Genomic DNA, 25,918 nt, shown 5'->3' with positions numbered 1-25,918 from the left:
ATAGTATTCCATTACATTCATATACTGCAACTTGGTCAACCATTCCCCAGTTGAAGGGCATCCTCTCAATTTCTAATTCTTTGCCAACACAAAAAGAGCTGCTACAAATGTTTTTGCACATGTAGGTCATTTTCTCTTTTTATGATCTCTTTGCAATACATACCTATCTCTTGGGGATACAGACCTATCTTTTGGGGATATAGACCCAGTAGTGCTATTTTTTGGTTTTTGCTTTTTGGAGGGGGGAGGGCAGGGCAATTGGGGTTAAGTGACTTGCCCAAGGTCACATGGCTAGTAAGTGTTAAGTGTTTTTGAACTCAGGTCCTGACTCCAGGACTGGTGCTGTATTCACTGCGCCACCTAGCTGCCCCGAGTAGTGCTATTTTTTTAAAGTTAATTTATTTATTTTTAGTTTTCAATATTCACTTCTATAAGTTTTAAATTTTCTTCCCTTCTCCCCCCAACACAGTATGCAATCCGATATAGGCTCTTCATATACATTCCTATTAAACATATTTTCATAGTCATGTTGTATAGAAGAATTAGAATGAATGGGAGGAACCATGAGAAAGAAAACAAAACAAAACAATAAGAAAATAGTCTGCTTTGCTCTGCATTCAGACTCCATAGTTCTTTCTCTGGATGTAGATGGCATTTTCCATCATGAGTCCTTTGGAATTGTTTTAGGTCCTTGCATTGCTGAGAAGGGCTAAGTCTATCAAAGTCAGTCCTCGCACACTGTGGCTGTTACTGTGTATACAATGTTCTCCTGATTTTGCTCACTTCACTCAGCATCAGTTGATATGTCTTTCCAGGTTTTCCTCAAGTCCACCTGTTCATCTTTTTTTTTTTTGTTTGTTTCTGTTGAACTTTGTGGGGGGTTTTTTGTTTGTTTTTCACTGTTCTTTGTTCCTCCCTCTAGGTCATTAAAAAATCTATTTACTTTTAGTTTACAACATTCAGTTCTACAAAGTTTTTGAGTTCCAAATTTTCTCTTCTTTTCCACCTCCCCCCCCCCATGGTGGCATGCAATCTGTTATAAGTTCTACATATACCTTCACATTAAACATTAGTCAAGTTGTAAGGAAGAATTATAACCAAAGGAATGAACAATGAGGAAGAAGAAAGACGATAAAACAAAAAAGAGAGAGAGAGAGCAAGTAGTTTGCTTCAGTCTGCATTCAGATTCCATAGTTCTTTCTCTGAATGGGGATAACCTTTTCCATCATGATTCCTTTGAAATTGTCTTATAACCTTGTATTGCTGAGAAGAGCCCAGTCTGTCAAAGTCACTCATCACAGATACGATGTGTCTGTAATTGTGCACAATGTTCTTCTGGTTCTGCTCTCCTCACTCAGCATCAGTTTATATAAGTTTCTCCAGGTTATTATGAAGTCTGTCTGCCCCTCATTTCTTGTAGCACAATAGTATTCCATTACATTCATATACCACAACTTGTTTAACCATTGCATCCCCTTGATTTCCAGTTCTTTGCCAACCCAAAAAGAGCTGCTATAAATATTTTTGTACATGTGGGTGTTTTTCCCATTTTTATGATCTCTTTGGGATATAGCCATAGTAGTGCTATTGCTAGATCAAAAGGCATGATAGTTTTATAGCCCTTTTGGTATAGTTTTAATTTTCACTAACAATGCATTAGTGTTCCAATTTTCCCAACATGTTCTCTAACATTTATCATTTTCCTGTTTTGTCATATTAGCCAATCTGATAGATGTGAGGTGGTACCTCAGAGTTGTTTTAGTTTGCATTTCTCTAATCAATAGTGATTTAGGTAATTTTTTCATACGACTATAGATAGCTTTAATTTCTTTATCTGAAAACTGCATGTTCATATCGTTTGAGCATTTATCAATTGGGGAATGACTTGTATTCTTATAAATTTGACTCAGTTCTCTATATATTTTAGAAATGAGACCTTTATCAGAGATACTGATTGTAAAAATTATCCCCAGTTTTCTGTTTTCCTTTTAATCTTAGTTGCATTGGCTTTGTTTGTGCAAAACCTTTTTAATTTAATGTAATCAAAATGATCCATTTTGCATTTCATTATGGTCTCTATCTCTTGTTTGGTCATAAATTCTTCCATTCTCCAAAGATCTGACAAGTAAACTATTCCTTGCTCTCCAAATTTGCTTATACCGTGTTTCCCCGATAATAAGACACTGTCTTATTATTTTTTGGGACAGAAAAATACCAGAGGGCTTATTTTCAGGGGAGGGCTTATTTTAATGAACATTGACAGCAATTTTAATAAACAGGTAAATGTGAACAAAAAAATGTACCTTTATTCAATAATGAATTCAATAAAGAACAGGATGACGCGCTCACTGCTGCAGCTCTGATTGGATGCCGCTCAGAGCGTGGCGTGCGTTTCAGGGGGGGGAACGGTGCATACGGAGGGTACTGTAATGTAGCGTGTAGCGCAGGGGATCACCTTCACTACAGTAGCAATCTCAATAGGGCTTATTTTGGGGGGAGGGCTTATTTTAGAGGAATCTTACACAGTAAGGGGAGGGCTTATTTTCGGGATAGGTCTTATTATCGGGGAAACACAGTAGTGTCACCCTTTATGTCTAAATCATGTACCTATTTTGACCTTATCTTGTTACATGGTGTAAGATGTTGGTCTGTCCCTAGTTCTGCTATATAGTTTTCCCAGCAGTTTTTGTCAAATAATGAGTTCTTATCCTAAAAGCTGGGGTCTTTGGGTTTATCAAACAGTAAATTACCATTGTCATTGACTACTATGTCTTATGTACCTAACCTATTCCACTGATCCACCGCTCTATTTCTTAGCCAGTGACAGTACCAAGATTGCTGCTTTTTAATGCAGCCCAACAATATTTGTGAAGTAGGAAGAGAATATATTGTTATGCTTCCCATTTTTAAACTAAGGAAACTGAGGTTTAGAGAGGTTAAGTATTTATGAACCTGAACCAAGACTAGATTGAGGGTTATTTGACTGTGAGTTCAGTGCTCTTTCCTCCAAACCATGCTACTTCTTGTATTGTAGTAATAGTGGCTCACATTTTTATCCAAATTAAAATGGAAACAATTATTAATTTGAATATATACAAAGCACTAGATGAAAATTTAAAAAGCCTTTATACTGAAGGGATTTACATTTTAATAGGGAAGGGATTCAATGTGTACACAGATAAATATCAAATAATTTGAGGAGAGAGTGTATTAACAATTGGGGGTAGAGCAGGGATCAGGGAAGGCTTAATAGCGGACATTTGAGCTAAGTCTTGAAGAAAGAGAAGGATTTTGAGAGGTGAGGGTGAGGAGGAAGTGTATCCTAGTCATGGAGAATGACTTATGCAGATTTGGAGGCAGGAAAGTGATATCCCATTTGAGGAATAGCTGTGTTAGTGATCATCTTAATGCCAGTACTTAACTCAAGTTTGATTTTGAGATAAAATAAGACACTTTAAAGCCATTGAACAGTTAATCTAACAAAAAGGAGCTTCACTTTTCCCTAACACATACAAGAAGGATACATTGGCACTTAGCTTCAGCTTTGGTAGTGTGCCCCACCTTCACCCTTTACCTCCTTATGGAAATGCTTCTGGTGAGTAGGTCATCAGGACAGGGGAGGGGTACTGGCATGATTTTAGGCACCTATCAAATCTGAGAGGCCTAGCCTAGTCATGGCTGGGACTCTTTATTCCGTTAGATAACCAGGAAGCTACTTTATGGAAGCCAGGTCTGGGACAACTTTGTCTTCTTTTTGGGAGGAAAGGAGGAGGAGCCTTAGCCTACTTCATGTTGGGGTTGGGGGGAAAGAAGCTGAATCAAGAGAAACAGGTTCAATCACATCCTGGGTCCACCTTTGCCTCCTTTTAGGGAAAGCTAATCCCTTTCATAATAGGGAAGGAGGATTTATGGACCTAATTTATGTTGTGGGGAGATTCTGGTAGACACCAGTCCTATAATAATCTGATTATCCAATTTGCCTAGAATGTAGAATATGTGAAGAAAAGTAGTATGGGCTAAGGTTGGAAAAGCATGTTGGAGATAGATCAGATTGTAGAACAACTGAATGCTTAGCTAAGGAGTTTGCGTTTTACCTTAGAGACAATAGGGAGCCATTGAGGACTTTATAACTCACAGCGTACAAATCTCTTTCCTCACAGTGGAACCCTGAGAGGGAGGTAGGGTACTGTTAAGTATTGATAACTTAATTTTACAAATGAGGGAACTGAGGCTCAAAAATTAATTTTTCTGAGATTACACAGCTTGTGTCATGACCAGGATTCTTAGACGTGAGTTAGTCAGACTTGCTTATTTTACAGATGAAAAAAATTGGGACCCATTGTGGTAAAATGACCTTTTCAAGGACATTGGCAGAACCAGGACTTGAACTCAGGTTTCCTTGACTCTCACTTTGGTATTCTTTCCAAGACACCATGGGCTTAAAGCTGGGTGTCTTTTAATACTAAATCCACACTATCTCCTTATGTCTTGTCTCTCTAGCTAGAATATGATTTTTGTGAGGACAGAGATTTGTCTTACCTTTTCCCCAAAGGTCTTAACACAGTGGTTTGTCCAGAGTAGGTGTCAATAAATACTTGTTGAATCAGAATATGATTGCTTGTAGCTCATAATGTAAATACTTCAGACCATTGGCTACCTTGTCCTTACCTTGGCTGCTCTGCTTGCTTTCAAGTGTAATTAAGGGATTTTGCCAAAATATGTTGGGTCTTTCCCGTTTAAGATTATTTTAGTCTGTTTCTGCTCTCAGGGGTTTGAGGACAGCCAAATAAAATGGTAACCCAGTTCTTAACTAAGAACATCTGAGGAAACTAATATTAGGGGAATACATACTCTGATAGACAAAGGCAAGCTCTTTGAAGCTTGAGGCGGTTTCCGTTTCTGTTCTAGCACTAGCACAATGTCTGGCACATAGTAAGAACTTAATAAATGTTTATTGAATTGAATTGAATTTTCTTGGCAGGGGTCACAAGTTTAGAAAAAGTTTGTCTCTAATCATTACACATAGTTTTGGGCCATTGTGCAAAGCTCCCCCTTTTAACATATGGCTTGGTTCTTATTTTTATAATTATTTTGAGGTATTTTATATGTTCCTCAAAGGAAGGTGGTATAGACTGTTACCTCCTATACATACCTGAGATGCTTCATGTAAATTGGCTTGTATATCCAGGTGTCTTTTTGTGAAAGTATTTAACTCATTTTTACTCTCAGAAACAGGTGTGTGTTATTGAACAATAGCAACAAAAAGGAATATCATGTTTTTAAAATGTGACCTATAGTGCCTTTTTAATGAATCATTGCAAGTAAAGAACAAGATTTTCATTCAGGTGAAAAGGAAAGACAAAAGTTGAAGAGCCTCAAGTTGTTCAGTCTTTAACAAGCAGAAATTTCAAATAATTTTATTCTTAGATTTTGCCTTTTGTTCTTTAAGTTAGTTAGGAAATCACACTATCTAATGTTTGATAGCATCAGTTTTAGACCTGTGCCATTTTTGTGGAAATAAAGATAATGGTTAGGTAAGTATAGAAAATTCTGTGATATAGCTAGCCTGGAGTGGAAAGATCCAGCTTCTAGTTTTGCTTATGCTCCTTCCTAGTTTTTTGATCTTAAGCAGATTATTTATTTTTCCTGAGCCTTTGTTTCTTCATTTATAAAATGGTAATAATACCTATAGCACCCATCTTACAGAGTAGTTATGAAGGTCGAGTGAGATAAAGTGTGCCTTGGGATTATAGATCTCTAAACATCAAGGCTAAGCCCTTCATTTTGTAGATTCGATTCAATTCAGTTCAATTCAAACAAGCATTTATTCAGCTCTGCTATGTGCTGGACATTGTGTTGGGTGTTGGGATAGAAACAAAAAAGTAAAACATTCTTTACCTTCAAGTAATTTACATTTTATTGGATGACAATAATATGTGTGTAGAAATTAAATACAACACATCTGTATATATGTATGTGTGCAATATACATCTACATATACATATGTGTGTATGTGTGTATAATTTTAGGAGGTAAAGATACTAGCAACTGATGAACTGATGGGGAAACTGAGGTCTGAAGTTTAGAGAGGTTAAATTACTTGTCCAGGGTCACACAGGTAATAAACAGAAGAGGCAGGATTCATATTCAGATTTTTTAATGCCACATTCAGTGTTCCTTCTACTGTACCATGCTCTTTTGTTAAAGTTCTTCATAAAGTAAGGTACAATGTGAATATAAAGGATTATTATTGCTGTTATCTGACGTTGCTTCAGAAAGACATGAGGAAGAAAGATCTCAATATGTTAGTATTTTGTTTTTTTGGCTTTTTTTGGTTTTACTCACTGATACTTTCACATTCTGGTATAGAAACACAAATATAGTAATTTTAAAATGTACTATGAAATGTAACATTTCATAGATGAATTTAAACAAAAAAAGTGACATATCTCAAGGATAGATTTTTTTTTTTAAAGCAATCGGGGTTAAGTAACTTGCTCAAGGTTACACGGCCAGTTATTTCTGGGTGTGGTGCTGAGTGTCTGAGCCCGGGATTCGATCTCCAGGTCGTCCCAACACTGGAGCCAGTACTCTTACTCGCTGAGCCACCTGGCCGCCCCTAAGCAATTGGGGTTAAGTAACTTGCTCAAGGTTACACGGCCAGGTGTTTCTGGGTGGGTGCTAAGTGTCTGAGCTCGGGATTCGATCTCCAGGTCTTCTCAACATTGGAGCCGGTGCTCTTACTTGCTGTGCTACCTGGCTGCCCCTCAAGGATAGATTTTTAATTATTAAGAGGCCAAAATTCTGGCAAAAATAATCTTCCATTCTTGATACTTTTTTGTAACAATTAATGAGTCATTGAATCTGAGAGCTGAAAGGGACTGTCTGAGGTCACTTAAAACAATGTTCCTCAGTTTTATTTCTTCAGGGCTGTTTCCAGGAGCCCTTGCATCATGATTGAACTTCTAAAGCAGAGTGTTTTTTCTTTAAACTCATTAGAATAAATGAGTTGAATGAATGAATTCTATACATATAATGAAATCTGTAAAAAAAGTCAGCCACTGACTTTTCTTTTGGTATAGACTGGCAGTACACATCTCTGCATCAGACTTCAGATATCAGTGGGAGTTTGATGCTGTGGATGCTTCCTTTATCCAAAGAAAAGGATTCGTGGTTGTGACTGCCTGGTCAAAGACCCTCCAGTGTCTTTTACTCCACATCACATTCAGTCTTCCCAGACAAGTCTACTACCATCTTTATGTACCTGCAGTTATCACCTTTCTTTGGCCTTGTTCACATAAAAATGCCTCTGCCTATGACTCAGTATGTTTTACACATAGATGAGGAGGGGGAGATGGAGGGGGAGGGGGGGAGCAGAGAGAGAGAGAAAGAAGAGAGAGAGAATGAGGTTAGGCATTGTGGATGTTTGTAAGAACAGGGCTAGTCATTGATTGAAGAGGATAAGACTGAATAAAGAAGTTAAGGTTCTGCTGTGGGTTTGGGTAGGTGAAACAGGGAAAACAAGGCTAGAAGATGCCATTGATGGTCTTCCTTTCTATAAAATGGTCATGAAATAAGTATATTTTAACTAATGTCTTTGATTGGGTTTGAGAAAAAAGCAGTGTTAGGCAAAACTGCGTTCCCAGAAGGCAGTTAGTTCCATATGACCAATGTTGTAAATGGGTGATGGGCTTAAAAATATTATTATGAGTTTTGTAACATCCTGGTTTGTGGTGTATTATAATGATATTATTATATTATACCTGTTGTGTGAGATAACCCTGAGTTCTCCATTCTAGCAAAGCACGAACTTTAGCAGACTTTGCATGTGTTACTGGTGATACTGTGAGGACCTGACTGGCTAAGTACAGGAAAGCATCATGTCATTTGTCCATATGAACCCATGAAACAACAACAGCAATAACAAATTTTAAAATGGTCCATAGTTTTGTACATTGGCCTTCTGTTTCTATGAATACAGTGCTAGAGGGGCAAGAAAATATGCATGGGGCCTTAAGAAACAGTTTTAGATTGTCTACAAACATTACTTTAACTGTTGGTTATATAAATTGAGGTTCTTGTCTACTGTCCAGTGAGTTAGCATACTACTCAAGAAACAGAACAGGGGCAGCTAGGTGGCACAGTAAATAGAACACTGGTGCTGGAGTCAGAAGGACCTGAGTTCAAATTTGGCCTCAGATACTTGACACAGTCGCTAGCTGTGTGACCTTGGGCAAGTCACTTAACCCCAATTGCCTTGCCTTTCCCCCTCCAAAAAAAAAAACAAACAAACCAGAACTGTATGGATATTGACCTTCTTGCTATACACGAAACTAGACCTAAGGAAGTTTGAGCTAAATAGAAAGATCCTCATGGATCACCCTTGGTGAGGCAAATAAATGAGTTGATTTCATTCTATGTTCAAAGACTATAAGAAACATCCTTTTATGTGATACTTTAATTACTCACTACATCCACCTGATATATGGATACTTCCAACTTATTGTGAAATACTTATAAGCATAAACTAAAAGACCAGCATGAAAGTAGTTTCAGCTTATGTATGTCACATCTGTACAGAAGATGAAGAGGAAGAGAAATTATATGACAAACTTGATCCTCCAGACTAAGTCATCATGCATTTTAATTCTTGATTGTGTCATGTAAAGGTAGGCATGTGGAGGGATAGTTTAAAAAAAAAGTTGGAAAATACAGTTCAGAAATAAGAAACAAAAGAGGCCAAAGGCTGTAGTCTACTCAGAAGCTTCCCATTCAAATATTATGGATATTTTATTTGAGAAAAGAATTGGAAAGGTCCTGGTTGTAATGAATACCAGAAAACATTAAAAGAAAGGAGACTGACTATATCGTATAAGGCAGGAAATAACTGGTTACCAGTATGGGGGTCATTCTGTGCATGGCCAGACCATTAACTTGTTAGAAGAAAGGCCAAAATCAACCCCAGACTAGAGATGACTGTACAATGAAAACAGCTTCAGTCTTAATTAATCAGACAAACTATTGATTTTTACATAATCTCACATCATTTGGTTTTCTTCCTTCACTGTCTCCTTCATCCATGTCTCAGATGAAGAAGTTGGTCCTTCTTGCGAAGGTAAACCCCTCTCTATGTACCCTAGATTGTCCTCCATCTTGTTTTCTCCAGCACATCACCCACTCTGTCATCCTCACTCTCTCACTAATCTTCAATCACTCTTTATTTACTGGCAGCTTCTTTACTGCTTTTGAACATGCTCATGTCTTCTCTGTCCTTAAAAAAAAGTCTTCACTTGATCTGGCTATCCCCTCTAATTACCACTTTATACCTCTCTTCCCCTTCATGGCTAAACTCTGTGAGAAATCCCTATACTGGGTAGCTTAACTTTTTCTCTCATTGAATTCTAAACCCTCTGTGATCTGTCTTCCAGCTTCATAGTTCAACTGAAACTGCTCCCCTAAAGTTACCAGTGATCTCCTGATTATTAAATTGAATGACTGTTTCTCAGTCCTCATACTTCTTCACCTCTCTGTAGACTCTGACACTATCAATTTTCCCCTCTAAATTTTTGTGAAATTTCTAGCTCCCGATTTTTCTCTTGCCTGCCTGATTGTTTCTTCTCAGGTTCCTTTGCTGGATCTTCGTCCAGGTTGCATCTGCTAACCACAGGTTGCCTCCCCAAAGGTCTGTCCTGGGCTCCCTTCTCTCTTCCCTCTATACTATTTCATTTAGTGATCTCCTCAGCTCCCATGGATTGAGATATTTCTAAACATATGACCCTTCAATCTACTTATCTAGCCCTAACCTTTCTTCTAAACTTGTTTTGTTTTACCAACTCCCCTTGGACATTTTGAACTGGATGTCCCTTAGACACCTCAAACTCAACATGTTCAAAACAACTCATTATTGTTATCCCCAAACATTCCCTTCTTGCCAACTTCAACGTTACTCTTGAGGGTACCACCCTCCTGCCAATCACCCAGGCTCTCAACCTTGGCATCATCCTTGACTCCTCCTTAATACTCAATACAATCTATTGCCAAATCTTATTGTTTCTACCTTCATATCAGATCTCATTTATGTATTATTATTTTCACTCATGTAGCTGCCAGATTGGTGCAGACCTTCATCACCTTAAACCTGGACTATTGCAGTAACCTTCTGATTAGTTTTCCTATTTCAGATCTTTCACTATTCCAATTCATTCTTCATTCAGATACCATTGATTTTCCTAAGTGTATGTATGACCATAGCACCTCCCTCTTCACCTCAACAAACTGTGGTGGTTACCTGTCACCTCTGGGGTCAAATGTAAAATCTTCTGTTTAGTTCTTAAAGGCCTTCACAACATGGCCCCATCCTATATTATATTAAGGGACATTACTACAATTCAGCCAGTATCTTGACAGAGCTATAAATATCATTAAGGCTCATAGTAGACTGTTGTAGAAAGATATTGAAGCCAGTACAATTACTATAAAAGAGATATGTTGAAAATCAACATAAAAAATAAAGGAAACCAGATCCCATATAAGGTCAAATGTAAAATCTTCTGTTTAGTTCTTAAAGGCCTTCACAACATTGCCCCACCCTGCATCCTACATTACACTTTTCTCCCCTCTGTATAATATATGATTCAGCAATATTGCCCTTCTTGCTGTTCTTTCCCCACGTGAGCTCCTGAAAATGACAAGTGTTGGAGGTACTATGGGAAACAGGCACAATGATGCTCTTTTGGTGGAGCTAAGAATTGATATAGCTATTCTTTCAAGCAATTTGAAACTCTATCCCAGGACTATACTCCAAAGAGATCAAAGAAGGAAGAAAAGGACTCATAACAGGACACGTAAATGGATAAATGAATATGGAATAACTTGAAGAGGGAGAGTCCACTAACAACTGAGCAAAGTCTGAATTCCTTTACCTTATATTGAAGGTCTTTCACAACCTGACCTCAGTATGCCTTTCCTGCCTTTCATCCTAGCTCCCTTTTACACACCTTACACTTCTTCCAACCTAAATTATATTCACCATGCTCTAACCATACTTTCCTTCCTCTATGCCTCTGCTTTCATTGTTCATTCCACCTGCAAATTCTAAACCCCTCTGTTGGCTGTTCAATTCCCTTTTTATGTTTGTGGTTCCAGTTTAGATGTCATCTCCCTGATTCTCCCCTCCCTTATTCAAGCCAAAAGTAATCTGATCTGAACTCCCATAGTCCTTTGTCCTTGTGCTTTGTCACATTCTACTTTGTTGAAAACTGGTCTGATCTTCCCTACTGTTCTCTGTTGAGGCCAGGAGCTCCCTTATTTGTATTTAAAACAGTGTCTTGCCTATGGTAAATGTGTAGATATACAAGTGATTGGATGGCCCAAAAGCGTTTGGTTTTTTAAAGAGAGCTTACTTGCAGCTTTGTGACAAATGCTGCACACTTAAGCAGGTTCTATCAGCAAGTCAGGAGTAGCAGAGGTATCATCATACATGAGTTCTAGTTGGAAGCTTGGGAGCAATTTGGTCCCTAGGTACTCTCTTGCTGATCTTAGTAGTTTTTAAGCTTATTCAATGATCTTTCCTCTATGTACATGACTCCTAAATCTGCATATTCAGCCTTTATCTCTCTCCTGAATTCTAGTAAAATATGATACCTCTGTGTTGTTCTGATTTGCATTTCTCTAATCAATAGTGATTTAGAGCATTTTTCATATGCTTATAGATATCTTTATTTTTTTCCTCTGAAAACTGCCTATTCATATCCTTTGACCATTTATCAATTAGGAAATGACTTGTATTCTTACAGATTTGACTCAGTTCTCTGTATATTTTAGAAATTAGGCCTTTATCAGAAACACTGGTTATAAAAATTATTTCCCAGTTTTCCACTTCTCTCTTAATCTTGGTTGCATTGGCTTTATTTGTACAGAAACTTTTCAATTTAATGTAATAAAAATTGTCCATTTTGCATTTCATAATGCTGTCTAATTCTTGTTTGGTCATAAAATCTTCCCTTCTGCATAAATCTTACAGGTAAACTATTCTTTGCTCTCCCAGGTTGCTTACAGTATCAGCCTTTATACCTAGGTTGTACACCCATTTAGACTTTATTTTGGTATGTGGTCTAAATTTCCAAAATAATAAATTATGGAAATTTCACTGAAGAGAAAGAAGACATGTAGAAACTAGTGGTTATTTGTCTGTATCTGAGATGGTTTGAGATTCAGATATTAGTTCCTGTTTTAAGGTGATTTCCTTAACTTTCTGTGACATTTAAAAAGCTCCCCAAAACCTGTCTGTGAAGGAGAACCATTGTGCTTGGGGTGATGTAGCTCTAGCCTGATGGTTGTCATGACTTCCGTAGTGTGAGTGTTCCCTTCCCTGGCAGGCATTGCAGACTCTTGGTGCCTTCTCCTCTCTCGTAATTCTGGGCAGGGTTTTGTTCTCACTCCTTCACAGAAAAGCTACTCAGTTGTTTTCCTCTTGTTCTTCATGAGTCCTAAATCTATGATGAAACTGAAATTCTAAATCCCTAGAAAACAACTAAAAAAACTTTTCTCTTTTGCTTTTAGGGTTCAAAGTTTGGACTTGGAATTGGTTTGACGCATATTCCACAGCGTACCTCTACTCGGAGATCATTTGGAAGATCCAAGAGATTTAGTATTACTCGTTCACTTGATGACCTTGAGGTAATTTAACTTTGGTTATGTATACATACACACATATATGTGTTTAATTTTATTTACACTTTTTCACTGAATGAAAATCCAGTTTCTCACTTTCCACTCACTACCCCCACTGGAAAAGAAAAACATGTAACAAACATACAGTCAGCCATAACAATTTCCTGCACTGGTTATGTTCAAAATATATCATGTCTCGGGTGGTACCTGGAATCTACCACCTCTCTGACTGGAAGAGGGGATTTAGGCATATATTTTTAATTACCTATTAAATAAGATTCACAAAACCATGGCCCCATTATCTTAGAGTAGGAAGGGACCTGAAACTCTGTCTTGCCTAACTTGTACCTGACCTGGGATCTTCTCTATGATGTAGGTGATAAATGACTTCAGGGCAGAAGAACCTATAGCACTCCGAGGCAGTCCATTCCATTTTGGGTAGTTCCAATTGGTACAATGGTTTTCCTTTGTAACAGAACCTCTAGAGTGAAGCACAAGCTCAGACTGCTTCCAGTTACACACCACACATTGTCTTTTATTATCACGGGAGGTAGACTCCTTGCAGATTTGTGAGACCACTGAGCATATTTGATTTCCACGCATTTGTCCCAGTTCTGCCCTCTGGGACAAAGGGCAGGCAGATCTTCTGTTTGGTGGTGCTTTACACACGTTAAGACAATGGTTATATTTTCACTAAGTCTTCTCTTTTCCAGGCAGGACGTCTCTATTACCTTCAGTCAATCCTTGTTGCTCTTCTCTGTATACTCACTAACTTAGAGTTGTGCTCAGAATAGAAAACAGTACTTTGGGTCCTGCCCATGACAGGAGTATAGTGGGACTATTACCTCCCTAGCCCTAGGCACCATCCTTCTCTTAATATACTCTAAGAGGGCATTTGGTTTTTTGTTGCCGACCACTGTCTCCCCCAACCAGTCTTTCTAGTAGCTCCCCCTTCCCTTCTCTTATCCTCCTCCCCTCCTACTTCCCTGTAGGGTAAGACTTATTTCTATACCCAACCAAGTATATTTGTTATTCCTTCTTTGAGCTAATTCCAGTAAGAGTAAGGTTCAAGCGTTGCCCACCCCCTGCCACCCTACCCCATTCCACCTTCACTGTAAAAGTTCTTTTGTGCCTCTTTTATGTGAGATAATTTATCTCAATCTATCCCTCTTTCCCCCCTATTCCCAGTGTATTCTTCTTTCTCACCCTTTAATTTTATTTTTTTAGTTATCATTGCATCATATACAATTCACACCTGCCCTCTGTCTATGTATACTTCTCCTAACTGCCCTAACAATGATAAAGTTCTTAAGAGTTATAAGTGTCATCTTCCCATGTAGGAATTTTATTGAATTTCCTATGAGTTCTCTTTCCTGTTTACCTTTTTATACTTCTCTTGAATCTTGTATTTGAAAGTCATATTATTGAGCTCTTGTCTTTTCTTCAGGAAAGCTTGAAAGTCCTCTATTTCATTGAATTTCCATTTTTCACTTCAAAGGATTATGCTCAGTTTTGCTGGGTAGGTGATTCTTTTTCCTAGCTCCTTTGCTCTCTGGAATATTATATTTCAAGCCCTCTGATCCTTTAATGTAGAAACTTCTAAATCTTGTGCTATCCTGACTGTGGCTCCATGGTATTTGAATGGTTTCCTTCTGGCTGCTTGCAATATTTTCTCCTTGATCTGGGAACTCTTCCAGAAATTAATTTTTGCGGGGCTTGAGACCATTTCACATTTTTCTTTGAGGTTTTACATGTAACTGTTTTTGATGTTGTTTTCTTCTGAGTTTGCATTTTGTTCTTCCCTGTCACCATAGTAAGTTTCTATGATCAAGTTATTTGTTGTTGATTGCTCATTTTCTAGCCTATTTCTTGGCTTTTAACTTTATGTCAAAGTTGGACTCCACCCCTGGGGTAGAGGGGGCACTATCCCAAACTTCAGGGTTTTTTTTCTACTGTTATTTTCAGAACTAGTTCTGGGGAGTCTGTAAGGTTTCATTTCTTCCAAGGTGATATGATCTAAAGCAAGGTTTGGTTCCTGCTCTCCTGGCCTGTGCTCTGGTCTGTGAGCAACCACAAGCATTCTTTTCTACCCTGGAACTATGCTACAGCTAGTGCTCCTTTCCCTGGGATTGTGATCTGGCTCCATTTATGGTCAAAGCAACAGAGTCCTGATCCCAGTGCCAGCAAAGGGTCTCTCTTTCTGACCAGTTGTCTAACTCCTTTGCCGTCTGTAGACTGAGAACTCCAGAAGCTGACTGACAGCCATCAATTCAGTTGCCTCTAGTGCCTGCTGCTGGCTTGCCAGGGTGCAGCCTGTGCTGGACTGCACTGCACTCTTACCGCAGTGAGACAGACCTTTCCTTCCAACCTTCTGAGTTGTCTTGGGCTGGAAAATTGTTTCACTCAATTCTTTTATTGGTTCTGCTGCTCCAGAATTTGTTTCGAGGTGTCATTTAAACATTGGAGGGGAATTTGGGAGACTCAGGCAAGTTCTTGCCTTTATTCTTCCATCTTGCCTACTCTTGGCATTCTTTTTTTCGGACAGCCTTATCTTACTATGGGCTTATATAGTATGCTTGCAGTTCATTTTAAATGACCAGATCTTTTTCAACTAATTGTTCTCTAACTGCATCTCTTCTAATTTATAATCTTGAACTTGATTTTTTGAATACAAATTTAGAGGATATGTCCTATAAGAACCTGGCTAATATCTTCTGAATTTTTTTCTTTTGTTAAAGAGGTGTTAATCCCTTGAAAAGATTAGCTCTTTCCTGTGTACAATCTGTATTTATGTCCCAGAACTGACATTTATCCTAATTAAATTTTATTTTATTAGATTGATACAATATTTTAGCCTATAAAAGTATTTTTGAATACTGTTATTCAGCGCATTACAGATTCTGCCTCTCTTTTTGTCATTTGCAACTTTAATAAGCAGACCATTTATATCTTTATCTGATCCATTGATCCAAATGGAGATTCCTGGGACACTCTGCTAAAGTCTTCTTCCCAAGCTGACATTTCATCATTAATGACTGCTCTTTATTTGATCAATTTCAAATCTACCTAATTGGCTAGCCTCCATCTCTCCATTTTTTTCTATAGGAATAGCATGAATGATTTGCTTATATAACCTAGGTAAACTATCTGAAACATTCTCCAGATATTTGAATCTAGAACCTATGTCATAAAAAGAAATGAGATTAGTTTGGATTGATCTGTTCTTAATGAACACAGGTTGGCTCTTTGTGATCACAATTACCTTTTTTACTAAACATTTTTATAATAATAAGTTCTAGAATTTTTCCAGGAATCTCTACTCTCTTTTCTTTCTGGGAATTGAGACATTTGCCTTTCTCCAATTCCATAGTGCCTTTTCACACTCTGTCATCTTTCCAAGGTCATGGATAAGGGTTCTAAAGTGTATCTACCAGTTCTTTTAGCACCCAAGGAAACAGTTTATCTCATCTAGGTGACTTGGCCTAAACAAAGACAGCTTGGTACTGTCTTGCTCTCCCTTTCCTTGTCTTAGGCATCAAGTCACTATTAGCCACATTTGTTCTGTCCTTTCCATTCCGAAAATCATTATTCTTACCCTAGAAAACAGAAGCAGTATAGGAATCCAACCACTCTGCCTTTGTTCTATTCCCTGGTATCTTCTTCTCATTCACCCATAGTAGAAGTGATCCTCTTTCTTCTCTGAACCTTTTCACTTAGGATAGCACCACCTCCAGCCCCTTCTTCTCTCTTCAGTATTCTTAGCTAGCTTCAGCTTCTTCTGGGCATTGGTCTTCCAGACATTCTTCTTTAAAAACATTTATCTTTTTTTTTTATTATGAACTTAACAAATATCAGCGAACATGTGCATTTCAACATACAAAGAACAGAGGAAGGGGATTGTGTATGGAACTGTGAACTTCTATTACATAGATTTTTAAAAAAAGTATATATTAAATATAACACAGTAGTGACAAAATTACCCTGCTTGTCTGTATCTCCTTCTGAACTTCCTTCTGTTCTCTTCTGTATATTTTAAAACATCTTTCCATTGGCTCTTTTTTTCTTTTCTTATTTTTGCATCATTATCACTACCCATCATCTCCTTTCTAGAAAAGCCCTGCCCCATGGAAGCCCTCTTACTAACAGATAAATATAGTTTTGACACTGTTTTTAAGAGACCTTACTGAACATTTGTATTCATCCTGTTACCCAGCCTTGCTTCTATCTTCTATGTATGGCTCTTTAAAAATTTAAGTTTGTTGAGACTTCTTTGTGGATCCAGACAATTCAGTCTTCCCTTTTTTCTTGCCTCATCAGAATTATTTTTCTGAGAGCTTTCTATACCTCATGGTTTGATTTCCTCTACAAAATTCTAGTTCATGATATGTACCTGTCCTTTTTCAGTAGTCTTTGAAATTTGGTCTCCCAAAATCTATATAAGAATACATTTCAGATTCTTCTTGGTCTTCCTCTTCTTTGTTACAAACTCAAAGATAGAATGCCTGCTTCCCAAGGTTCCCCCCTCCCCGTTTCCATCCCAGGAATCAATTCCTCTTAGAAGACTTCTTGGAGACAAAGTGAAATAATTTTTTTTAAAAGGAAATTTAGGTAGTTTGTGTACAATTCAGCGAAACCAAATTTTTATTCAAATGTAAAGTCAGAGTCAGAATCCTTGTAGGGTAGTAGCATGGTACTACCATGTCAGTGCTAACTTAGAGTCAAAAGACTGACTTTGAATCCCTGGCTTTGCCACATACTACCTCTATAACTTTGGGCAAGTCACTTAATCTCTCTCGGTTTCCTGGTCTGTAAAATGAGGAGACTGGACTAGATTAACTCTAAGGTTATTTCTAGATGTAGATCCTAAAATATATAAATATACACAAATATTTCTCTCTCTTTAATATGTCTGTATATCTATATCTCAGATATAGATATAGTCTCTCTCTGCTCACCTTCCATTTTTAGATCATTATTGGTATACATGTTGTATGCCCCCACTAGGAGGCAATCTCTTTTAGGCTTTGTCAAGGAGTAAATGCTTAGTAAATATTTGTTGGCTTGAATGGAATATGATAGAAAATGAAACTGAAACTCAGTGAGGAGAATTTGTTGAAGGCTGTAGATTAAGTGTCAAATCTGTGACTTCTGGGTTCCAGTTTAGTGTGCTTTTCAGTGTACCTACCATGTATTAATTGGAATATTTAACATGCTTTAAAACCTTTGTATGTGCCAGGATTGAAAATTTGTCTTATACTTCTTTGTTTCATTGGATTATGAGAATTTTGTGATAAAATTGAAATTCAATGATTTTGTGTTGGTTTCATTGTGAACTTTGAACTGTTAGTTTAGTTAGATGGAAGTTCCTGACTTGAGGGTTACAAATAAATCCAAACAAAAAAGGAAACACGATTGCTGATAAATGACAAACTGAAATTAATGAACCTTACATTTAAACAAATGATAATTTATGTTCTTTATTAAACTTGTAATATACCCTTTTCCAAGTTTCAGTAGATTTTTTATTTGTATATAAATGTAATTGGTGTAATATTTAAAAATACTAAGAATATATTGCCTTTTTATTTATTGCCATTACAAAGATGAAATGCCAAGTTTTTGTTGAAATTTTTGTGTAATGGCAAAATGATAAATAAGAAAATAGAAAATTTTTCAGCATTCAAAATACATGTAGAATACCCTGTGGTTCATAGTTTTGCATCTTCCTTGGAGCAATGACTCCAGGTTTAGTGATTTGTTTGTTTGTTTTTTTTTTTTGGCCTATAATCTACCCTACCCTGCCCTTGCATTACTGCTTATTTCGATATACAGATTAGGAGAAAGGAGAAAGATGAGAAGAAAGTATATAATTGCAACAACTTTCCACTGAATGGGGGAAAAAATCCCAGCAGTTCTTCCTCTTGGCATGAAAATAGGCAGCAGATCTTAAAGACCCTGGGAGAGAGAAAAGGGATATGGCTCAGGGGTGACTGACATCCTATAGCCCATGGGTTATTATCATCACCGTCAAATAGCTGCTTGGAATTGTGGTGAAGAGCAGAGGCTGGCGGGCAGCTGGGTAAATAAGTGATGGTAATTATGGTATCTTTATGTGTTTTGCACTCAGGCAAGTTGACTGTTGTTTTAGGACAAGAAAGTACAGCCTGTGATTTGGGGACTGTCTTGAGAATAAAGTTATGAAATCTCAGAATTGGAAAGGCTGTCAGAGGACATCTGGCTCAACGTATACCTGAAAATAAATCCCCTCTGCAACATTTCCAACATTACTATATTTGAATGACCTTTGGCAGTAATATACAGTGTTTTCAAAATCCTAGAAGTAAAATATGCAACAGATTTTATAGGCTTATGTATATATTTGATAGATAGTATAACAAGGAAACCATATTACCTTTTCTTTCTCTGTCCCTTCCTTTTCTTTCTTTCTTTTTTTTTTTTTGCTTTTTGGAGGGCAATTGGGGTTGTCCCATGGCTAATTTTTGTGTTAAGTGTCTGAGGCCAGATCTGAACCCAGGTCCTCCTGACTCCAGGTCCGGTGCTCTATTCACTGTGCCACCTAGCCGTCCCTGTCCCATCCTTTTCTTCTTTCCTATTTTAACTTTCTTTTAAAAAATATTGTTATATTTTGTTTTTACATTGCCTAAATTTCCCCCTGTACCTTCTTGAGAGCTATGCCATGTACAAAGAATTTCTTCCTACTTATAATTGCCTCAGAAGTCTTGTCCTCCCCAAACATAGCCTGCCTTTATCAGTCTTCCCCAGGTTTCCAAAGTAAATTGTCTTTACTTGTTTCCATCATTATTTCCTATACAGACACACTAGGAAACATTGAGAATACTATTCACTAATGTTTTTTTAACCTTTCTTTTAAAATGTATTTAGTATTTTATTTTTCCCCAGTTACATGTAAAAACAATCTTTAACATTTGTTTTTAAAACTTGAGTTCCAAATTCTCTTCCTTCCTCTGTCCCACCTTCTCTCATTAAGAAGGCAAGCAATTTGATATAGGTTATACATGTGTAGTCATGCAAAACATACCTAAAACATAATAGTCATGTGGTGAAAGAAAACATAAACAAGGAAAAAAAACCTCAAGAAAAAATAAAGTTAAAAAAATATGCTTCAGTTTGTATTTAGACACCATCAGTTCTTTCTCTGGGGAATCGATAACTTTTTTTCATCATAAGTCCTTCAAAATTATCTTGGATCATTGTATTGCTGAGAATAGCTAAGTTGTTCACAGCTGATCATCTTACAATATTGTTGTTACTTTGTACACAATACATTTCACTTTGCATCAGCTCATACACGTCTTTCTAGGTTTTTCTGAGAGCATCCTGTTCAATATTTCTTATAGTGCAAAAGTATTCCATCATAATCACATACAACAACTTGTTCAGCCATTCCCCAATGGATGGGTATCCCTTCAATTTCTTATTCTTTACACCCAGAAAAAGCACTGCTACAAATATTTTTGTACATATGGGTCCTTTTATTTTTTTAAATCTCTTTTGGGATACAGACCTAGTAGTGCTATTGCTAGGTCAAAGGGTATGCATGGTTTTATAGCCCTTTGGACATATTTCCAAATTGCTCTCCAGAATGGTTGAATCAGTTCACAACTCCACCAACATTAAAGTGCATTAAAGTCTCATTTTTTTCCCACATCTCTCCAACATTCCATTTACCTTTTCTGTGCGATTAGCCAATCTAATAAGTATGAGGTAGTACCTCAGAATTGTTTTAATTTGTATTTCTCCCATCAATATTGAGTTAGAGTGTTTTTCATATGGCTATAGATAGCTTTGATTATGTCATCTGAAAACTGTTATATCTTTTGATCATTTATCAGTTAGGGAATGGCTTTCATTTTTATAAATTTGACTCAGTTCTCTATATGTTTGAGAAATGAGGCCTTTATCAGAGAAACTTGCTTCAAAATTTTTTTTCACAGTTACTACTCTAACTATATTTTCCTCCAACCTCTTCCTGCCTCCCCCATTTATTCTATTCTCTCCTTTCACCCTGTCCCTCCTCAAAAGTGTTTTACTTTTGACTACTCCCTCCCTTCTATCTGTCCTCCCTTCTATCACCACCACCTCTTCTCTTATCACCTCTCTCCCCAACTTTCTTGTAGGGTAAGTAAGATATGTTTTTATACCCAATTGAGTGTGTATGTTATTCCCTCTTTGAGCCAGTTCTGATGAGAGTAACGTTTATTCTCTTCCCCTCACCTCCTCCCTCTTTCCCTCCACTGTAAAAACTCTTTCTTGACTCTTTTATGTGATATAATTTACCCCTCTCTACCTCTTCCTTTCTCTTTCTCCCAGTATATTCCTCTCTCACCCCTTAATTTTATTTTTTAGCTATCATTCCTTTATATTCAACTCCCACCTTTGCCCTCTCTCTTATATATGCTCCTTCTAACTACCCTAAGTATGAGAAAGGTCTTATGAGATACAAATATCATCTTCTCATGCAGGAATATAAACAGTTTAAACTTACTAAGTCCCTTATGATTTCCCTTTGCTCTTTGCCTGTGTATGCTTTTCTTGTCTTGTATCTGAAAGTCAAATTTTCTATTCAGCTCTAGTCTTTTCATCAAGATTGCTTGAAAGTCCTCCATCTCATTAAATGTTTATTATTCCCCCTGAAGGATTATGCTCACTTTTGCTGGGTAGGTGATTCTTGGTTGTAATTCTAGCTCCTTTGCCCTCTAGGATATCTTATTCTAAGCCCTCTGATCCTTTAATGTAGAAGTTTCTAAATCTGTTATCCTGACTGTAGCTCCACCATAACTGAATTTTTTCTTTCTGGATGCTTGCAATATTTTCTCCTTGACCTGGGAGCTCTGGGATTTGGCTAAATTTTCCTGGGAGTTTTCATTTTGGGATCTCTTTCAGGAGGTTCTTGGTGGATTCTTTCAATTTCTTTTTTTTACCTTCTGGTTTTAGAATCTCAGGGCAGTTTTCCTTGAAAATTTCTTGAAAGATCATGTACGGGCTCTTTTTTGGTGATCAAGGCTTTCAGGTAGTCCAGTAATTTTAAATGATCTTTCCTGGATCTATTTTCCAGGTCGATTGTTTTTCCAGTGAAATATTTCACATTGTCTTCTTTTTTATTCTTTTGGTTTTGTTTTATTGTTTCTTGATTTCTCAAAAAGTCATTGGCTTCCATTTACTCCATTCTAATTTTTTTTTTTGCTTTTTTTTTTGGAGGGGGGAAGGCAGGGCAATTGGGGTTAATTGACTTGCCGAAGGTCACATGGCTAGTGTTAAGTGTCTGAGACCGGATTTGAACTCAGATCCTCCGGACTCCAGGGCCGGTGCTCTATTCACTGCACCACCTAGCCGCCCCTCCATTCTAATTTTTAAGGTATTATTTTCTTCAGTGAGCTTTTGGGCTTCCTTTTCCATTTGGCCAATTTTGCTTTTGAAGTCATTCTTCTCATTGGCTTTCTGGACCTTTTTCCCCATATGGCCTAGTCTGTTTTTTTTTTTCATTTTTTCAAATGCTTTATTAACTTCTGATTTACATCATTCATTTCTGCCAGATTTTGAGTTACAAATTTTCTCCCCGTTTTTCCCCTATCCACCACTCCAAAACAGCAGTCCCACAGGATATTCTCTCCTCCAATCTGCTCTCTCCCATATCTTTTCCCATACTCCCTTTGACTTTTCTAGTAGGGCATGGTGGATCTCTATGCCCCAGTGCTTGTTTATCTTATTCCCAATTACATGTAAAATAGTATTAATAATAGTATGTATGTATGTATGTATGTGTATATATATACACATATAATTTTAAACATTTGATTTTAAAAATTTGAATTCCAGATTCATTCCCTTCCTCCCTTGTTACCCACCTTTACTGGGAAGATAAGCAGTTCAGTACAGTTTGTACATGTATAGCTAATGCAAAACATTAACATAGAAGATATACTGTAAAAGACTGACTATATTTCCCTCCCTCCTATCCCACCACCTACTCGTTCTATTCTCTGCTTTGATCCTGTCCCTTTTCAAAAGTGGGTGCTTCCAACTTCCCTCCTCCCCAGCCTGCTCTCCCTTCCATCATCCCTCCTCTCATCCTGTTCTTCCCTATTCTCCTGTAGGGTAAGATACCCTATTTAGTGTGTACGGCATTCCCTCCCCAAGCCAAATTCAATGAGAATAAGGTTGACCCATTCCCTTTTGCCTTCCTATTCTTCCCCTTCATTGTAACCATTTTCCCTTGCCTCTTCTATATGAGATAGTTTACCCCATTCTGTCTCTCTCCATCTCCTCTCATTATATTCTTCTCTCACCTCTTAATTTCACCTTTTAAGTGTCATATCCCTTCCTATTAACTTGGCCCTGTGCCCTCTTTCTATGTATACCTGTAAACATATATACACACATTCACATATGTATTCATATGCTCGTATACCCTCCGATATAGACATATATATATATTTCAATTCCCTTCAACTATTTTCATACTGAGAAAAGTTTCATCAATTACAATTATTGTTTTTCCATGTAGGAATGTTAATAGTTCAACTTTGGTAAGTAGCTTATGATTTCTTTTCCCTGTTTACCTTCTTAAACTTCTTTTGCTTCTTGTATCTGAATGCCAAATTTTCTATACAACTCTGGTTTTTTCATTAAGAATGCTTGAAAGTCCTCTATTCCACTGAATAACCATATTTCCCCCTGAAACATGATACTCAGTTTTGCTGTGTAGGTGATTCTTGGTTTTAATCCTAGCTCCTCTGCCCTCCAGAATATCATATTCCAATCCCTTCAGTCCCTCAGTGTAGAAGCTGCCAGATCCTGTGTTATCCTGATTTTGTTTCCACAGTATTCAAATTGTTTCTTCCTGGCTGCTTGTGATATTCTCTCCTTGATCTGGGAATTCCGGAACCTGGCTCTAATATTCTTAGGAGTTTTCTTTTGAAAAGGGGATGCTTCCAACTTCCCTCCCCCCCAGCCTGCCCTCCCTTCCATTATCCCCCCTCTCATCCCCTTCCCCCCCTACTCTCCTGGAGGGTGAGATACCCTATTTAGTGTGTATTTCATTCCCTCCTCAAGCCAAATTCAATGGGAATAAGGTTGACCCATTCCCTTTTGCCTTCCTTTTCTTCCCCTCCATTGTAACCATTTTTCTTTGCCTCTTCTATATGAGATAGTTTACTCCATTCTGTCTCTACCCATCTCCTCTCATTATATTCCTCTCTCACCTCTTAATTTCACCTTTTAAGTATCTTCCCTTCCTGTTAAATTGGTCCTGTGCCCTCTATCTATGTATACCTGTAAACATATATACACATATTCACATATGTATTCAAATACCCATATACCCACATATATAGACATATGTATATATATTTCTCTTCCCTTCAACTACTGAGAAAAGTTTCATCAATTACAATTATCATTTTTCCATGTAGGAATGTAAATAGTTCAACTCTGATAAGTTCCTTATAATTTCTTTTCCCTGTTTACCTTCTCATGCTTCTCTTGCTTCTTGTATCTGAATGTCAAATTTTCTATTCAACTGTTTTTTTCAGCAAGAATGCTTGAAAGTTCTCTATTCCACTGACTGACCATATTTTCCCCTGAAACATGATACTCAGTTTTGCTGGGTAGGTGACTCTTGGTTTTAATCCCAATTCCTTTGACCTCTGGAATATCATATTACAAGCCCTTTGATCCCTCAGTGTAGAAGCTGCCAGATCCTGGGTTATCCTGATTTTGTATCCACCATATTCAAATTGTTTCTTCCTGGCTGCTTGTAATATTCTCTCCTTAATCTGGGAATTCCGGAACCTGGCTATAATATTCCTAGGAGTTTTCTTTTTGGAATCTTTTTTTCAGAAGGTGATCGGTGGATTCTTTCTGTTTTGCCCTCTGGTTCTAAAACATCAGGGCAGTTTTCTTTGAGAACTTCCTGGAGAATGATTTCTAGGTTCTTACTTTGATCATGGCTCTCATGTAGTCCAATAATTTTCAAATTATCTCTCCTGGATCTATTTTCCAGGTCAGTGGTTTTTCCCATGAGATATTTCACATTGCCTTCTATTCTTTCATTTGTTTGGATCTATTTAACATCATCTTGATTTCTCATAAAGTCATTAACTTCCATTTGCTCCAGTCTAATTCTGAAGCAATGATTTTCCTCATTGAGCTTTTGAGATTCTTTTTCCATCTGGCAAATTCGGCTTTTTAAGGCATTCTTCTCCTCATTGCCTTTTTGAGACCCTTTTGCCATTTGAGTCAGTCTGTTTTTTAAGGTATAATTTTCCTCAGTCAGGCTGTTGACTCTCATTTTGTAATTTTTTTGCATCGTTCTCATTTCTCTTCCCAATTTTTCCTCCACTTCTCTTATCTGCTTCTTAAGGTCCTCTCTGGCCTGTAACCAGCTCGTATTTTCCTTTGAAGCTTTTGGTGCAGGAGTTCTGACTTCACTGTCTTCCTCCTGTTCCATGCTTTGCTCCTTTTTGTCTACAAAAGGGGAGTCTAATGTTGGAATCTCCTGTCTGCTTTGTTTCCTTTGCCTGGTCATGTCGCCCCTCAGTCACTTGACCCCTGGGCTTTTTGCCACAGTAGGACTCTGCCACCAGACAGGGGAGCTTTTGTCCCAATCGCTAGGGTTTTCTCAGAGGTATTAGATGGGTGCCCTCTCTGAGGTCTCCACACGCTCTGGCAAGCTGGACACACACCCCAGGACCTCCACCCTAGACTGCAATTCAGATCTGAGAAGGTTAAAGCAAGAATGATTACCCCTTAGACTGGTGCTTGGTCCCCCTACACTCTGCAGGCCAGGGGCTGAAGCTGCCACTTGGCGCTAGCTGGCTGTGCTGGCATCTCAGCGGCTTCTCACCACAGGGGCAAAAGCCATGCACTCCTACTTACTGGGTCCCAAAGTCCAGAATGCACTGACCTCTCACTTTGTCCTTCACATCTATGTGTTGATAATTCTGGAAATGGCCACAGCTGCTGCTGATCTGGAGTCCCTCCTGCTAGTGGCTGGTCAGACCCGCCCTGGGGCTAAAACCTCCGGCTCACCCGGGCCTGGGCTCCTCCCTCAGAGCACTGTGGTGGCTGATTCCTGCCGGGCTGTCCTCAGCAGGAGGTTAGCTTCTCTGTGTCATTTTGTGGGTTCTACAGCTCCAAAGTTTGTTCAGAGTTCCCTTTTTACATGGATTGGGGAAGGTGGAAGCCGGAACCGCAGGGGGGGGGG

At 37.9% G+C, this 25,918-nt stretch overlaps 1 protein-coding gene across 2 annotated transcripts in view; it reads left to right on the top strand.

The window, feature by feature from the left end:
- The window catches only part of RGS12 (regulator of G protein signaling 12), a 257,451-nt gene that overhangs the window by 50,471 nt on the left and 181,062 nt on the right, over window positions 1–25,918 (top strand). For both annotated transcript variants that reach the window (XM_069070696.1, XM_069070698.1), the window contains exon 3: window positions 12,562–12,678. In XM_069070696.1, coding sequence (XP_068926797.1) covers window positions 12,562–12,678 — 117 coding nt within the window. The remainder of the gene's footprint in view (window positions 1–12,561; window positions 12,679–25,918) is intronic.

This window comes from Petaurus breviceps, unplaced genomic scaffold, assembly GCF_028583685.1.
Source record: "Petaurus breviceps papuanus isolate PSGF00001 unplaced genomic scaffold, PetGlider_PUasm1.0 140, whole genome shotgun sequence".
Taxonomy (NCBI): Eukaryota; Metazoa; Chordata; class Mammalia; order Diprotodontia; family Petauridae; genus Petaurus; species Petaurus breviceps.
Note: the sequence above shows the minus strand (reverse complement) of the source record. Positions and strands in the feature narration are given on the sequence as shown.